The following is an 18236-nucleotide window of genomic DNA, read 5'->3' as shown; positions in this document are numbered from 1 at the left end:
GAAACAGCAGCTCTGTCTGGGTGATGGCGAAATTCCCTTCTCTCCACTGCAAGAGCTCCGCACCCAAAGTGTCTTTCTCCGAAGCTGAAGAAGGCTGGCAAACTGTCCCCACCCTCCTTTTTCCTGCCCCCCTTCCCCCCCTGGGCCGGGCCACTCTTTGTCTTTTGTCAAGCACCCACCAAATACCCACAGTTAGGTTGTTCCCGCAACTAATGGGTAAAAATTCCACGGGCAAGCCAGAACTAAAAAAAAAGGGACACCTAACCCCCAACAACCATCTATTTAATTGTCTTTAATATGATGCACCACAGAAGTGTCCTTTCTGTTTCGTTTTGCCCCTTCCTCTGACGTTGTCTTAGTTTTGGCCACAACAGATTTTATTTTCTCATAGTAGCAGTGAGGGGGTGGGGCTTGGAGCTATGTGGTTGTGCCTACGTTTTTCTCTACCACACACATCACTGCTGGGGGATAGAAGTAAGGGATTCTCACTTCTGAGAAGGAAGGGGGTGTGGTGTGCGCCCAGGGTCTGGGGGCCATAATGTCCTTTTGTTTCGGAAAGCCTCATGGCTCTGAGTTGATTGGACTCAATGAGCATTTTGTGTGTAGTCACCCGCTTATATAAAATGTAGTTATTAGTATTGTTGCTATTACTGCTAATTTTCTTATCTCACTGCTGTTTCCAGTAAATGGTTATCTCAAACCATGATCTCTGTCTTCTCTCTTTCTCTTTCTCTCTCTGTCTCTCACTGGACAAGCTGGAGGGAGGGGAATGGCTGCATGGATTTTAAAGTGACATGTAACATAGTTTCAGCTGGGCTTAAACTATGTCACATGATTTCTTCTAATTTCCTTTAGACAAAAATGATTTTTCTATTTTCTGTATTAAGATAAACCTGGGGACAAGCCCGTCTTTTTTCAGAGTGACTGTGAAAGTTTAACTTAGAAGTTTTGTGTGTACCTAAAAAAGTTAGTGATTATCTATGCATCAGAATGCATTCAAGTGTTGCACTGATAAATCTCTCTTTAGTAAGGGTTATTCCAGTATAATTTTCAAGGTGTGGATGTTGCCGTTGTTTCTTGAGATCAGAGCAACCAAAAATCAAGGGAAAAGATTCCTAAGAGCTAAAAAGGAAGTTAAACAGGAAAAAATTGATCATAAAGCTGTGATAGAATCCCACCAGCTGTTTAAAGTTTCTAGTAATAGTCTTAGCCATCACTGCCATTTAACTTAAAGGAGGTACCACTGCTTATTTGTCACACTCTTGCAGTGCAGTTGCCAAACCTTTTGTAGTTTTTGTCTACCACAGGTCAGTGGCAGATCATAATTAAGGGCTAGATCTCAGTTGGTGGTGGTAACACCACTAAGAAATTTAGGAGAATAAAGTTTACCAGCTTGTCACTGAAGCTTTGACCTATTAAAGTAGTTTTATATCTATTTTATTGAGATGCATTATGGTTTCTGTTTGCATTGCATGAACATTTTTTGTACAAATGTGTTTTTCTGTCTTACTTAATAGGATCTTTATGGATTTTCTTCATTATCCAACAAAGATCTACTTAATTTCTAGCCAAAGGTGGGCAGTTTTATTGGTATCTCGTTATTTTAGTGCAGTTTTTTGAGTTGGAGATAATACTAATTTTTTAAGATATTTTTCCTTCTTCAAATAATTTTACAGTGTAGTGGCTTTTTAAACTTGGTCTTAAACCAAACTTCTTCATTTTCTTTGTAAGCTAATGTATTTCTGAGAAGAAGATAGGAAAGTCAACCTGTAAATAAAGGACCAACTGGCACTGTAGTGGATGGAACATGATTACTGAAAATATAATACCAACTTTGTTCTGGCTAAGGGGAATTTGTGAGGTAGAATTACTTCTTGAAGACAACCAGTGAAGCAGTTGAACAGACAGTTTGTTAGTACATTTATAATGCTAACCTGGACTCTCAGAGAGAGTAGTTCTGTTGTTTAACTAGTTGAATGCCATCTTTCCCTGGAGTAGATTTCCCTGCATCTGTTGTATAGTGTAAATGCAAATTCCTACTTGGGCCAGCAGTGATTCATTTGGTAGTACCCTTATGGGTAGCTGGTTCTGAGTAAAAACAAATAATATTAACAATATTAACAATAATAACAATAACAATAACAACAACAACAACAACAACAACAACAACAACAACAACAACAACAATAATAATAATAATAATAATAATAATAATAATAATAATAATAATAATAATAATAATGATGTTGAAAGTTTTATTGCAGGAACACATGGGCTGATTTATGCACCTTGCTAAGCTAATAAACACAATTCCAGTGCTGTTTAAATCTTGAGTTGGCTTTTGTTCAGGCATGGTAACAGTGTGCATTGCAGAGGAGAGTAAAATGTTTATTCAGCTTTGTTTCTAGTGTAATGTGTTGGTTGAAATTATAATTTTGATTATGGGAATAATCGAGTTCCTGCAAAAGTGAAAATAAAAATACCATCTATGGGAATCTTCATGAATATAGTGTCAGGGAAAGCTTATCTCTGACATTTATGGCCGAAATCCATTGCTGCTATATAACATCTAAAGACTGCATGTAAATAGTAATAATACTTTCTATTATTTACAATGTGAGCTGATGGTTGTCTCATACTTCAGCAATTTTTCTGGAAATAACTTACAAAGAATGTGTTGAAAGATACGCATTTGTAGACACAATAAAATGTAAGGGATAGCAAAAATGTTTTTCTGGAGATGTGTAAAATCTAAGATGCAAGACCTTTGTAAAATTCACTTAAAACTTAATAAAATTCACTTCTGATAGTAGTGCTTTTATCTCTGCTGTGTTATGAGCTTTAAAACCTGCTGTATGATGACATTAAATACTCCTCTTGTATTAGGAATGATGAATTCTTAATACTGATTATGGATTATGAACCTTTATTTGATGATTATGAACCTATTTCTAATGGGTTTACCATTTCTCCTGCCTTAAGCGTTTCTTTATACTTCTGAGGGTGCAAAACCTTATGCTCAATCTTAAATTTCAGCTTTATTTTTTTTGACACAGAATAATTATATATATTGCTTGATACTGTAGCCTTTCAAAATATTTGGTGATCATAATGTTTACTTTTTTCAGATGCTTGTCAGTTCTGTTAAAAGTTATCTGAAAACTTCCAAACAGATCAGCTTTTACAAGGATATTTGGACTAGCGTTTTATTAGCACTAGGGTCTGTAGATATCACCTGATTTTACTGCTACTGAGAGAGTTTTGTCATTACTCTTGTATGGGTAGTTCTTTTTCAGGTTCAAAAGAATGATTTATTAAAAAGCTAGTTTGTGTACTAGTTAAGTAATAGTGACTTAAAGACCGTTTTACTTTTAGAGTTTAACAACTTTTCGATGGAATGGTGATAAAAGATTAGAAGGTTAAATCCAATCAATTGTTAATCTATCACTTAATAAATTGTACCACTATCTCAACACAAAAAGATGAAAAATTGTCAGTTTTTTACTACTTTAAGCAGGTGAAAGGGACATATATTGGTAGATTTTTTATCTTATCCAAGACAGACTTTCTACTCTGACAGCAGTATCTCCTATAACAGCTTCCAGCACACCAGATCTCGATCTAAAAAGCTTAAAACTCCAGAGGACAAGAGAGTATCTGCTATGGTAGCTGATGCAGAAATCATAATGACTGAAGCAGCTATTGATGGCTTCAAGGTCAGTGAAGAACCAGAAAAAAAAGTGAGAGTGGTAAACACAGGAGTGCCTTCTGGGGAAGAGGAAAACAGTAGTAGAATACGTCTGGATCAGCATTTATTGGATCATGTCAAGGTTGCAGGTGAGATAAGCACTGATTATGTTTCACATGTAAGTTGTAGGCTGTTTATACTCTAATGCCGCAAATCAGTGGATGTTAAACTAAAGTAATATCCTAGAGTAGCATACTAAAATACTTACACAGAAAGTTATTTATGCAAAGAAGATTGATACTTGGTAAGGAAGAGAAAATACCAAAGTTAGTGTTCTGAATAGAGAGTGATACCACCTGGAATCTTTTAATTAAGTGTTTTTTAAAGGAGCAGAAAGAGTGAGGTTTTGTAAATAGTATTTCTTCAGTGGACTCACAAGTGTTACAACAAAATGTTTTTGATATGAATATGATACAGAAAGTCTCAACGCTATTCAAACAGGTCAGAACATATATGCTTGTGAGTGTGCTACATGTATTTGCATGATGAACCTGCAAATTAGAAGTATTCTGTACCTGTGCATAAAAATGCTGTGTTTTGAGCCTTCAGGTTTCTTTTAATTTCCTCTGGAGCTGTCTGACAGCTATAAAGGTCTCGTCAAGGCAAAGATTTTTTTTCCCTCCACAACCATTTTTATTCTAATAAACTTGGTCTATTCTAGACTTATTTTATTCTGTTCCATTGTAGTTCTGATGTAGTTCCTCATTCCTGTTCATAAGGCGAACTGCAGTTTTAAGTTCAAGTTTAGAAGTGGTCCTATTTTGTTTTATATTGCTACTGAAAATTTATTTTCAAATTTCATATAGACAGTATTTTAATTATTGTGAATGGTTATGTTCGTGCATATTTGGAGGTGATAATCACCATGACTGATTTACATAAAGATACCAAGGTATTGCAATATGGTGATGCCAGCAGTGGAAGTTCAGAAAGTCGTCTACACAAATTATCTGGTGCTCTATCAAACCATTTCCAGGTCTGTTATAATAATTTATTTTTTTAAAATTACTTTACATTTTCACATAACTTTTAATAGAGGTTTGGAATGTTCATGACCACTGAGAAAATACTATTTAGTTAGCACCCATTCTGAGGCAAGGCAAGGAAAAGCAGAGAAGAGTGGAGAGCTGCCCTCTCTCCTTTGTCTTGTTAAAGGGTAGTGCCTGGACCTTTGTAGGAAAATGGACATTTTTAGATATGATAGAAGCTCCAGTACTCATGTTGAAGAAGGTAGTTTGCATTGTCTCTGGCTAGTATGGCCATTATTCTCAGTTGAAGCAGTAGTGTTTGTGCCCACAGATTACATTTTACTACTGTCTTTGTGTTACTAAGTTTTATATTCATTTGTCTTGAAAAGGAAATTTTTCAGAAAAAACAAGTTCAAATTGCCTTTGTAAAGAAAGAATAGTGAGGGACTTAACAGAAATTATTTTCTTTAATATCGTGGATGTGCTGCTGAATTAGAATTCACTTCAGTGGATGCCAGGGTTCTTTAGGGATATGTTTTTGAGTGACCTCTCTAGCCCATTGTTCTGTCTGTCCAATGCAAGCATCAGCAGAGGAAGAATTTTTGTAAAGTAAAATCCACACAATTTCACTCTTCAATATCACTAGAATATACAATTATGCTAATTTTCTGGAAATAAAATTATGCTAATTGCTTTTCATTTTTAGACTGATGCTGTTGTTTGAAAAATATTCTTGGTATCAGTTTGAAATATGTCTTTGTAATTATAAACCATTAATCTTTGGTTATTTTCATTTTTAAACAGGCATAATAGGTATAAAAGGCAGGGTATAAGGTTCAATATACCAGCCTTTTATATTTTTTTTTCATTGACTCAGAGTGCATATGGGTGATACGAATAAAGACTGAGGAAGCTACATGAATATTGATTATTTTGAATAAATTGAAGACCTGCTATAATTCAACTGCAAAATACTGCCAAAATGATCAAAACTGTATTTCATACTCTAAACTCAAACCATTTACATTTAATTTATTCTTTGATAAAACCTATGCTCCCTATTTGTGTATGCCCTCCCACCATATGGTTTACTGTATGATTTCTAAATAAGGAACCATGCTTTGAATTTGAATAATTTAGATTGCTGTGAAATTCAGTATGGTAAAGTGGGATTTATTAACAAATCATATTCTTGGTTTATAGGAAGCATCCCTTCAGACTCAATTTTGAGCCCTGTTCCTGTACTAGAGAAAACAAAAATGGAAGATGAGGACAGGATAGATTCCAGTCATTCTTCTTTTACACTTGAAGATTCTGTGGCCAGCAAGCCTGCTTCTGATAGCAGTAGAAAAGAAGAAAGTTTGAAATCTCAGAATGAATATGTTTCATCCATACCATACCATAAAGCAGAGGGACAAACTTCTGAAGCAGAAAATCCAGATAGAGAGGGAAGTGTCTCGACAGAGGATGGTATCAGCAACCTAGAAAGTTCTGGAAGTAGTTTGGAACATGGAAAAGTGGCCATTGTAAAAAAGGATGAAGAAGACAGCATGGAAATATCTTGTGTATGTGAAGCAAATTGCATCATAATTGTAATATATTCTTGATTTAATGAAATATGAATGAGCATTTTTCTAATGAGACCTGATATCCATATTAAAGCATTTAAGATTATGCATGATTTTAATCAGATGGTAGTTTGAATGTGTTTTGAAGAGTTCAGGCAAGAGTGGCAATTCTGATCCAAAAGCAGACTGTTCTTGGAGTTTGCTTATTGACATACTTTTCCCTGTTATTTCAGATATCTAGTAATTTGACTTCATATTTGTGAATCTAAAGTGTCAGCAACTATTCTCAAAGCTATTCCCATATTCACTGCCTGCCAATATGAACCGGGCTATGAGCTTCACCTACTTACTATTCTTGGATTTTGGAAATGAACTAAAATTTGTAAAGGAAACACTTGAAGGAAAAAAATTCCACTATTAAAAGGAATATATTCTCAATTTTTAAATAGGAGGTTTTAATATTATTTTCTCTTTGGGCCACCTACAATCATATGGCCTTTTTTTAAACTTGTGCTATTCTGCTATGTTGCATGGTTGGTTTTGACCCACCTACAATTGTATGGTGGTTGTCACTAGCTTTCTGAGTATTGAGCTGAATGTCAAATTGGCAGAGAGAATGCAGGAGATCCACTGCCATGCTGCGAGACTTCATTGAGAATATATTTTAGAAGCCAAACTAAAAAATTATGCTGACCCTTCCACATATATGAGTTGTGCTCTAGCGATTTTTTTCAATGTTGTAAGTTTTAATAATCTTGGCTTCAGCCTTTCCACTGTAATAAGGAGCAGTACAAACAGCTCACTGTTTTATTAACATGTATTAGAGATTTTACCTCTTCTTTTGCCTTTCAGCCACATATATTTGTATATTAGGTTTCAGATTTTCTGTAGTATTATTGCATTTATTTCTCTCTTCAGTGAACAAGTGTACTGTACAAATGCAATTTTAAAAGGTTGACAGTTCCCTTTCTACTTAATTGCTAACTGTTTTAGACCATAAACTTGTCCTGTGCTTTGACCATATTTTCTACCCTCCGCTTATCATGGTAAATATAATGTTGTTTTATGATTTACTGCAAGGGCCATGTGTGTAGTGTGCTAGGTTGGATTCAGGGTCTTGAGGCACCGAATGCTGTGGTCCATAAGGTTTGTGGACTCCATCCTTCCCACACCTCTGCCAGTGTCCCTGGGTCCTGAACCTCCAGACACCATCAGTAGCTCATTTTCTTTGGGATTCCCCCAGAGGCTCTTCAAGACTTTGAAGTCTTTGCCTTAGTTCTTAAAGCTTGAATAACTTTAAACTGAATGTACACAAGGGTGTTTGAAGAAGGAAAGAATATCTTCATAGACTAAATTGACATGTTAATCATATATCAGGACTCTTTATTTCTTATCTCAACTCCAGATCTTTTTATTTTTTTTTTTATTCTTGAGGAATTTTGGAATCTTTCATAAACGAAGCCAGTGGGTTTCTCCTTCATTTTTCTGGTTAGTTACTGGCTCTATTATACTACAGGTATACAGAATTATTTGCAGAAAATTATCAGGATGCTGATCTTCCTCTCAAAGATCACATGAGCAAAACAGGATTTATGCTCTAGAGGTTGGGAAGGGTTGCAGTAAATTATACCTGAAATGATTTGTGTATGACAGGGATTGCACTTTTAAAATTATATATTCTTAGTTAGAGGCAAGTATTGTATTGGTAAACTAAAGGTCCTTCAAGTATACTGTGGTAGTATTTACAGACTTGATATTTGTGCTTGTTTGCAGAAGAATGTTTATGTTTTTAGTAATTAATTATGCAGAATTACATACTAAATCAGTTGTGTTTTTTCCTTCCAGTCAGAGGAAGTTGAAAGAAAGAAAATATCTAAGAGCTGGCGTCATCCACTACATAAACCCCCAGCTAGATCTCCAATGACTTTGGTTAAACAGCAAGCAACTAGTGATGAAGGTGAGTGGACTATTTAATGCATTTTTCTGACGATAATTTTATGGTTTTATGAAACCATCTATATAGGCATTTAGAGAGTCACTGCTTTATGCAGACCGGCTAAAAAAATCTAAGAAATGTACCCAACATAGGGGTTTCCTTCTTTGAAGTAATATAAAAAGTAGATCTGCTTTACCCAGCAATCATGTATAGAGCCATCCAAAGTTGTTAAATAAAGCTACTTTATTCTATCAAATGTGACTTGCAAAGATTATGGAAATGCACATCCAAAGTATAGATCAAAATGGAAACAAACACATTCTTTTTTCATATCACTGTACCATTTTAGTTCTGTAAAACATAAAATTTTGAGGTGCTGTTTTCCAGAATCTCCTTAGCTAGCAGAACTAAAGTTCTCACTCTGCCTTAGATAGTTTGATAAGCTGGAGCTGATGCCATGTCTGTGACTATGGGTCTGATTCCAACATCACTGCATACTTCAGTGTTTACCTGCAATTTTTACCTGATTTTTTTTCCCTCTCAATTACATTTCAATAACAGTAGCTGTTTCTTACAGCTGCAGATAAATTTTCTTGACTTGAGAGACAGCATGCCTCTTAATTGATTCTTCTTCTTGTAACTAAGCAATATTGTATTTTCAGTTGGTGAGTAAGGCATTGTTGAGCTGACTGCTATAAGTTCAATTGATCTCTCATCAATACATCTCCCTCCTTGTTTCAACCCTGAAGTAATTGATTTGTGTCTTCAGTCTCACTAGTTTTGGAAAGCTATACTCCCTCTTTCAGTTTTCATCTGAGCTGCAGCTTTACCAGGCATGATACTTCAATTAGCTGTTAAGCATCTTTCTGAAAATTAGAGACAGCTTAGATCCATGATCAATATCATATATGAGTATGTTTGAATACCTTGAGGGCTAGACAGAGCATATTCCAGAAAATGTTATGGTAATTTACAGGATGATATTAATACTAAGTTTCATCTACTAAAGTAATTAAAGATTTAATATGTGGTAGGTTGCAGTGAAAGTGGTCTTTGTAAAATTAGAGATTATATTCCTTTTGCCTGCTGATGCTTTTTCAATGTTATGGTTGAAACATATTTAAGCATGGATTGTGTATGATATAATCTGTCTAGTTGATGATATGATGACAGTTTTGAGTCAAGGATTTTTCTAATGCCAAGACATTTTCCATCTTATCCAGTAGTTTGCCAGCTTCCCAGTGTATTAATTTTATGTGAAAGTAGCAACATCCTGACAAGAAATCATATACCTTAAAGTCTTTCCTCTTTGCATGATGATAGTTCCTCTGATAGACAAGGATGTATTTTTTTAGGAAAGTAAGAGCTGTCTTAGAATCAGGAGCCGTTAAGTACACGTCTGCTTACTGATTGAAGGAAGTAACTAAGACTTTTATTGGACATGGCAGTTACTGGTATTTCCTAGCTGGAACTGGAATTATTACTGTTTTCATGCATCTGTCTCTCACTGTAATCTAATTTATCAGATGACTTTTGTAAGAGCACCAAAAGAGAAACAGTAGCATATGGGTGAGTAGAATGTTTAAATCCAAGACAAAGATTGAAGAACTGATGAAGGAGACTGGCAAACTGTAATCTCATTAAGTTACCTGACACATGATGGCATGTGGGTTAAAGATGTGTGGCTAGATGATTTTCTGATTTTTTTCAAGATTGTTTATGTCAGATACTAGAGAAGTAATCGGTATCAATGTACCAATGACTACATTTGTCTTTATGGGGGTGCTTCATCCATATTCTGGAGTTAGCTGAAATGTAATTAAGCATTCCTACTTAGTTCTTGTTCTCTGTGACTTTGGGCAAAAATTATTCTGGTTGAGACTATGATAGTATAATCTCTTGGTACAGTAATTTCTCATTGTTTTACAAGGGAGATTTATGTATTGTAAATTAGTTTATATTTTAATTTTTCTGGGTCCAGTAAAATAATTACTGCAAACAAAACCAGGAAGAAGATATAGGCTAGTGCTTTTGTGAAAAGTGAAGTAATTGAGGCTTTATATTTCATCTGCAACTTGTATAACTTTCCACATGTTGGATAGTCCATAGCCATTTCAAATACAGATAATATATATTCAAATTAATTTATTTGAAGTTTTTCAGGTACTAGGGTTCTATTAAGAAGTTTCTGTGAATAGAGGTGATCAGAGGATGTTAATAACATGTAGGCAGCATTCTTTGACACTGTCAGCTGTTTCAGAATTGTAATTTTGCAAATAGAATGCTAGCGTATTGAACAAGATGCTTAAGTCTTAGCAGAGGCTTTCTGAATTCACTTTTAATACAGAGTTCTTTGGCAGAAATTAATTTTTTTTTCGCAGGATCACTTGGACATTTGGGTTCTGTGTTTTATTTTTATCACTATATTCTTATATATGTGTGCCTTTCTTTTTGAAAAATAATTAATTACTTGTTTGTTGCCATTGGTGATTTTTTTTTTCACTCTCCCTGAAGCCTTTCCCTATGTAATTCCACTTATTGTGGCATTAATGCCTAAAAGACTGAGCATTGAGAAATACTAAGGACTGGGGAATGAATCCTAGAAATTGTAGCCCAAGCTGCCAGTTCAAGAGAATAAGTGCAGCAGTACAGTGTGGCCTGTATGTCACACTCAACATACTAACAGTTTTTACATAATGAACCTTGGTCTTATACTCAGTGCAGTATATTAACTTGTGGTAATAATATTCTGTTGTATTTAATGCAATTATATTTCTGCTCACTTAAGCAATAAAAAAGCAAATTCAGCAGAAGGAGCAAGCATACTAACTTTGAATGCACATTGATTGGTCCCAGAGATTTCTTTCCTGCACTATTTGGTCATGCAACATTAGAAACTGTTTTTAGATTCAAGTTGACTAAAATTTGCCATTGCTCTAAATGATGTAATTATAGTGTATAGACTGAATTCAGTATGGAGCTCTTTGTATATGTTTTTTAGCATTTTAAGTATGATGCAGAATTTCAAATTCATTTTACTCTCATTAGTTGGATAAGGATAAGGAAACAGAGAACTTTTCTAAATGGGAACTGGCTTCTGCTATGAGATAGTACAAAACCTTGGTTTTTACATTCACTATTGGCATCCTATGAGATGTGCTTGATTTGATACTAGAAATCAAACCCTTTAAGGCTTGTTCAGTAACACCATAAATAGGCTAAGCCTGCTTAAATAGGGGGAAAATTGCACTTGTAGATGCAGTTACTATTCTTCTGTTTCAGACCTTAGAACAGGAGCTTTTGCTTGAAGTTTCTCACTTACTTGAGAAAGAAATGTTTTTTTCCTGGTGTTGCTTAGGTACATAAGAATTTGCTAACCAATTGATAGAGGCCTATTTATATTATCAGCACCATACACATTAGTATTACAATTTCCAGTATTGCTTTCCCTCCCATAATGTTTTGTTGAATGAAGTTTTACTTCTTCAAAAGGCTTTGCTTTTGCGTGAGTATGGGTTAATCATGCTCATAATTTATGTATGTCTTTCATATATCATTTAGCACTAAAGAGTCCAGAACTGTCTACGACTTCAACAGTATGGAAAAATGTGTTTTCTCTCCTTTTGTTTGGTGCTTACATTACTTCTGTTTTGTTTGAGCTCAATTTTCAAGGTATATTTGACATAATTACAAAAAAGTTCTGACACTTACAAAGCGTGTAAGAGTGGGTTCTGAAGATCCCAAGAAACCTTTTGTAAAAATATGGTATAATCTTTAGTAGGTATTTAGGAAAGTGATTTCTTAAAAGGTCAAATAAAAGTTTTTTCCTGAATTTCCAGTCCTCTTTTTCAACCTTGTGGGCCAGCAGCTAATCTACAGAAATGGCAAGAACTGACGGCTTTGATTATTACCACTGCCAGCTCTTGTCCCTTTACGTATTTCATGAGTAGCAGTTATCTGCCTTTCAGTGGACACCTGTAGGATCTAATATTAGCCAATATTTTGATCAAGAATGGAATACGAACTAGTTCTTCTAACATTTATCCTCATTTGCTGGACAGTGGCGTATGTTGTGATCATTGAAAAATCACTGTTCCCTAGATGAACCTTGCAGCTCTAATTGTGCTGCTTTCTTAGCTTTAAAATATGGTATTTTGCCTCATAAAGGACTGGATAGAATTGCAGTCTTGTATAGAAAGGCATGTATAATTTCTCATTATCAGGTGTGCCAAAATGAAAATGGATTTTCTGCTGCATTAGTGAAGCCTCTCAGTTGCTTTCTCAAGGGTAGCAATGGAGCTGGTAGGCAAAGTGGATGTGACGTTTACCAAGGAGACAGATACCCCTTCTGTAGGGTGATCTTCTGAAGCTGAGCTTCAGTTTCTGTAGTTATAGTCCAAAGAGAAACAAAAAACATATGACTTGCATTTACAAAGGATTAATTATTGATGTAATTCATTGATATTGCCTAATAAGTTATTCTAGTAATAACTTTAGTTTTTCAAATTAAAGAAACCCCTAGCCCATAGAATTATCATCACCTTTGTTAAAATCTGAAGCTGCATTGTAAACCATTAGTATTGAAAATGACCTAATTTTAATACCAGAGAGGTTTTGCTGTTTTTTCTTAGCTGAGAAGTGTATGTAATATATATCTTTTAATGTACAAAATAATGACATTTTTGACTCTTGAAGGAATTTAAATGCAATTGTTTCCTAGTGTATGAAGTGTCTATGGGATATTTGTTTTAGTGATCTGCAGGAACTGTAGCTTGAAGATACAAATTTATAATTCTAATTTGGGCATTGATTTGTCATGAATTTGGATCTGTGATTGAGTCTGTTTTGCATCTTCTATACTTATATGCTTATGAAGAGGTCTTGGGTTGGTGAAGAGCTTCTAGACAATCTTAACGTATTCAAATAACCTTTTTACTCAAATTTCATTTGTGTTTTGCCCAGGGGAACTTGTGCTGGAGTAGTATATTGATGTAGGTTAGATTTGTGCTGCCTGAGAGATACAAAATAACCATAAAATATATTTCCCCACTTGGTACTGTTTTTTTCCTTTAGAGTAGCATAAAACAGGAGTGTGCTGGCGATTCTGCTTTGTACTATTTCTGAAACACTCTAACAGCATAATAATGGAATATTTATTTAGTCATATAGTATTTTGCCATATGGTCAATGATGCTGCATTTTAATTTCCAAAATAAGGAAGTACCAAGTCACCCTGTTGTATCTGAGGGACTCATTTTATTAATAGGCAAGACATGCCTAATGACTGATAAGAAAGCTTTCTTTATTTCCACTTGTGTACAGATGTGTATCCTGGAAGACTATGGTGTTTAATTAGTAAATCAGTAAGCATGTATATGGGTAGCAGTATCTGTTCCTAAAAATTCCAATGTGATTTTAGTTATTGATCAATTCATACAGATTTAAGAACGTCTCCCTTTCTGTGGCCTCCTGTCCACATTTTAAATAAGTTGCCTGACTAGTGGGTCACCTTTGAGCTTGGTTTCTGGGCATGGTAAGTAGCTGTATTTCTGGAGACACTGGATAGGTTGTGGACTTTAGCATCAGTAAGAATGTGTTGCTTGTGCTTCAGCTTAGGTAGCCTTTGATAATTTGAGCCTTAACTGCTAGGGTTAAATTCTTCATTCCAAATGCACAAAAAAGTTGTGCATGCGGAATGCAGCCATTTAGGGAATGCTGTGAATGAAAGATTGGTTTTTACCCCTTGTAATTATTTGGTATCTTTATGATCTAGTGTTTCAAATAGAGAATTATGTATACAGAATGTTGCAGGAATTAGTAAGCAAACAAAAATGTTAATTTTCAGAAATAACAATGCTATAGTTCTGTAAAACTAGTTTTACAGATCATTTAAATGTAAACTGAATCTCTGTGCTATGAATCCTCAGAGTTTTCCCTAAGTTGGTTTATCAGAATCATAGCAGTGTAAATGAAATACATTTTAGTTACTTTGCAATTTTTTAGAGAGAATGATCAGGGTCCAGTACAGCCTGACCAGGGTTGTTTTACATATTCCACATATTGAAAATGAAGTATAATAGGAATTTTACTTTGTTTAAGTTATGCTATTTAACTGTTTCTTTTACTTGTTCTAATATGCTGTGTTAATTTCTCCTAATTTAGACACTAGTTCTCCTAAGTAAATACCCAGCAACCTGTGAAGCCCTGCTTTTCTCTCCTTTCTTCACTTGGAACCTTTCAGTTTTTCATATTCATCCAAAGTAGTGGTGGGATATCAGTGCTGCCTGATTTCCATGAAAAATCATGGTCAGGGTTTTCCCATCCCTCCTTTTCAAAGTTATTGGTGAGATTTTTCCAGACATTGCTAGTATTTATACTAACTTTATTTACTGTTTTAAGTGGTAGTGGTCCTTTCTGCAGCCAGTCTTAATCACACTGAGATTTTTCTTTCTAGGTTCTTATCTGTGATTAATACCAAATCAGAAAGAATGTTTTTGCCAAAGTAATCATTACTGTTTTAGTGGGTACTACTCAACCTCAGGAAAAGCCTGCTGGCTGTGCCAGTTAATGTAGGAGTACAATGCACTCTGACCAGATTCTTCTAGATATTCTCTGTGTATATGAATATATATGGTTTAGTGAATAATACAGAATATTCATATTTGAAATTACTTGAAATTGCATGTGATTTCAATTTAATAGAGTGATACAGCAATGCACTTAAATTATAGTGAAGATACAAATTATGTTTATCAGGGTGTTGAATTGTAATATACAGTTCAGTCACAATACAAGTACTAATCACATTGAGGAAAGTGGAGCAATCACAATATGCAGTTCAATCACAAAACAAATGTGAATTTCATTATGGGGCTCTAATAGCGTGCTGAAGGAAAGTCAAAGTATCCCAGTATCAAATTTTCCAAATCTGTGAAATTGTCTTTCAAAAATGTTTTTTGTTTTTTTTTTTTTTAATGCGGAATTTTTCAAACTTTTCAAAACATTTTGAGATCTGCTACAACTGATGTCTTATACCTTTTTTATATTTAACTTTTTTTTTTTTTTATTAAAGCACCCCATTACCTCGTTTTGGGAGCTAAGTGTGATTTGATCCAGGAGCTCTTCAGCTTAACTTCTAGAGCTCTGATTCAATATAGCTATCTTTATATGCAATTTTTATGAGAACTGAAGTATTAATAGCTAATTTGGCAATTAGGCTCTCTAACCTAGGTGTGTGTTTATATACTTTACAGTACTCGTACTCAGTGGTCCCATACAAGAAATGAAAGTTCTTGAACAGTACAATAAATTAAAAAGTTTTTCTGTTCGTATTTTTGCTAGGAGATCTATGTCTTTCATTACTGAAAAAAAAAGTAAAAGAGATACAATTTCTGAAACTAAGTTTGCTGATACACTGCTGGAACAGTAAAGTTTTCAAGTAGAAAACTTTTTCCCGACTGTCCTTTTTTTTTTTTTTTCCTTCCATTTAAAAAAAAAAAAAAATTATTAGTATTATTTCCTCCAGGACATTTGATAGTATAGATAATGCCTCCCAGGGCTGAAATTCTGCTCAAGTACCTGAAAAATAACAGATGCTTCTGTGCTCTTCATAGAGAATGCTGCTGTACAAAGCCAGGAAACATCAGTGGAACATAACCCCAAGCAGCAAAATCATTGTTGAGATTGGCAAAAGCAAATTGTACTGTATTACTGTCTATGGCTTTTCACATCTGCTGGGTTAAATCAGCAAATGCTGGCAACAGCCCATTCTGCAAATGGCCCAAATGTTTTCTGCCTGATAATTTGAGTTTAACTTAGTAAGCAAAAACCATTCAATGCATTAGCATTGTGTTGGAGCAAGTTTCCCACAAACTGTTAAACCCAGTAACATTAGTGAAAACAATTCATTCATTCACTTACTCACTTGGAAAGCAGCATAGTAACTGTTTAGAAATACTTTGCTATGGAAGGAGTTTCCTTTGTATCAAAACACATCCTGGGCTATAATTTTATTTTTGTCTACACAGTTTGTTTTAATGAATTGTTTCACTTTTCTTAAATATATAAAGGTGTACAGATGTACATGAATAATCACATTCATGAGAACTGCTGTTTCTGAAATTATATTACAGAGATTAATTGATCCTATAGAAATATTCTTTTCAGGTATGAATATGATAGCAGGAACTATCATCAAATTTAGCATTGCTAATCACCTAGTGCTGTCAGTAATACTGTGGCTGAGTCATGTATGTGTTGTGGTTTAAGCCCAGCTGGCATCTAAGCAACACACAGCTGCTCACTCACTCCCCCACCAACCAAATCGGGAGGACAATTGGAATATTCTTGTAGCACTCACTTTCAGGGTGGCACAAGACGCAGGAGAGGCCTTGATGCTGTGCAAGCACTCTTCAGCAACAACAAAAACATTTCTATACTATCAATACAGTTTTCAATACAAATCCAAAACACAGCTCCATACTAGCTACTGTGAGGAAAATCAGCTCTGCCCTGGCCAAAATCAGCACAATATTAATAAGCAAGATTAATATCAACAGTTATACATTTATATAAAGTTGTAATTGTATCATCAAGTGTTTCTGCTTTTCGGTTGGGAAAAAGAGCACTTGGGATAACCCCTTAGGAAACAAAGTATTCAACATAATTATGAATTGTATCTGGTAAAGTAATACTTCAAAAAAAGTATTATATTTGAAGTGAAGTAAATATGCACAGATGGTTTAGGGGGATTCAAGATCTCTGACCACTGTAAGTGGTGACTATAAAATGTTTTTACAAACTTAGGAATAGGCTGCATTACATCATCCAATTAATAAATTTTTTGACTGGTATTAATCCATTTTAGACTTCAGCATGAATGTGTGATTTATTTACAGTCAGAAGCATAATAGAAGTTACAAAAATGGACTTCATTCATATAAGAGTGTTTCAAAACCATGTGCAGACTAACAGACTTGCAAAATAAATGTGTGTCAGTGTGTCTGTGTGTTACGCATGTGTATGCAATCTCTTGAACAGTGCTGTCAACTGAGGTGCAGATTTCCCTGTCATGGCTAGCAGGTTCAAATCCTGTAATTTTCTTTTATTCTCTCTCACAGCAAGATGTGTTTTACCCTGTAGTTGAGCTGAAAGTTTCTATATGAAAGAATGCTGAGGATTCTTTATTCACTTTTGTCTTGATTGGGTCTTAATTTGAAATGTATGTTTCATGCTAAAAAGCTGGAAAAAAGCCCCCAAAAAAACCATTACACCAGAGTTCACACCAGAGAGTTATGCTGCTCATCTGTGCAGAGTCCTGTTCGTGCACTTACTGTCAACAAATTGTGAGGAAGCGTCAGTGACTTGATCTGAGTTGCAGCAGACACAGAAGTCAAGGTGGATTCCGCAGCTCAATTTCATGTGTTGTGTAAAGAAAATGCTCCCTATAGACATACTTTATGTTTCATATCACTGCATTGGCTGACCCTTATCTTTCAAATTGCTACTCTTGGGCCAGCTTCTCTTAGAGTAAGGCCAAGTTATCACAATGAAAGGTTGATTGCATAATGGTGCATATTGTGGATTGTTGTTGGTTGGCAGCATTGCATAAGTGACTGTTCATCAAAACTTGCTCTACCAGAACTGAGAGCATTCTCATGCTCTTTCAGAAAAATGCCAATATGTAGGATTATGAATGAAACATCACATCCATAGTGCTTCTTGAAAATTACATACTGGCCTTTTAAGGTAGATGCTTGTTTTTTGGAAGGGTTCAGGGGGCATTCTATCTTTCATTATAGAAACAGATTCTTCCACCACAGTTTTTGCAGGTTTTGAATATTTGGAATTTGCACTGATTCACAGCTGAAGTGAGAAGTATGTTTGCTTATGACAGTAGAGTTTCTGAGACCTTTCAGTCAGTATGTGTTGCACTATATTAGGAATGGCAAAAGTACGACACAGACTCTCTTAGCTTTGGTTGCACAAGAGAGTCTGTGTCGTGCTTCTGCCGTTCC

The 18236-nt window shown here is 35.0% G+C and overlaps 1 protein-coding gene across 4 annotated transcripts in view; it reads left to right on the top strand.

The window, feature by feature from the left end:
* Positions 1 to 18236, top strand: part of KDM4C (lysine demethylase 4C) — a 258313-nt gene that overhangs the window by 130725 nt on the left and 109352 nt on the right. For 3 of the 4 annotated variants that reach the window (XM_058827575.1, XM_058827573.1, XM_058827576.1), the window contains 4 exons: positions 1518 to 1574; positions 3599 to 3837; positions 5920 to 6281; positions 8130 to 8241. In XM_058827575.1, the coding sequence (XP_058683558.1) occupies positions 1518 to 1574; positions 3599 to 3837; positions 5920 to 6281; positions 8130 to 8241 (770 nt within the window). The remainder of the gene's footprint in view (positions 1 to 1517; positions 1575 to 3598; positions 3838 to 5919; positions 6282 to 8129; positions 8242 to 18236) is intronic. The other variant, XM_058827574.1, reaches the window with a different exon arrangement.

Source organism: Poecile atricapillus, chromosome Z, assembly GCF_030490865.1.
Source record: "Poecile atricapillus isolate bPoeAtr1 chromosome Z, bPoeAtr1.hap1, whole genome shotgun sequence".
NCBI classification, from domain to species: Eukaryota; Metazoa; Chordata; class Aves; order Passeriformes; family Paridae; genus Poecile; species Poecile atricapillus.
The sequence above is the reverse complement of the archived record's forward strand: the minus strand, read 5'-3'. Positions and strand labels throughout refer to the sequence as shown.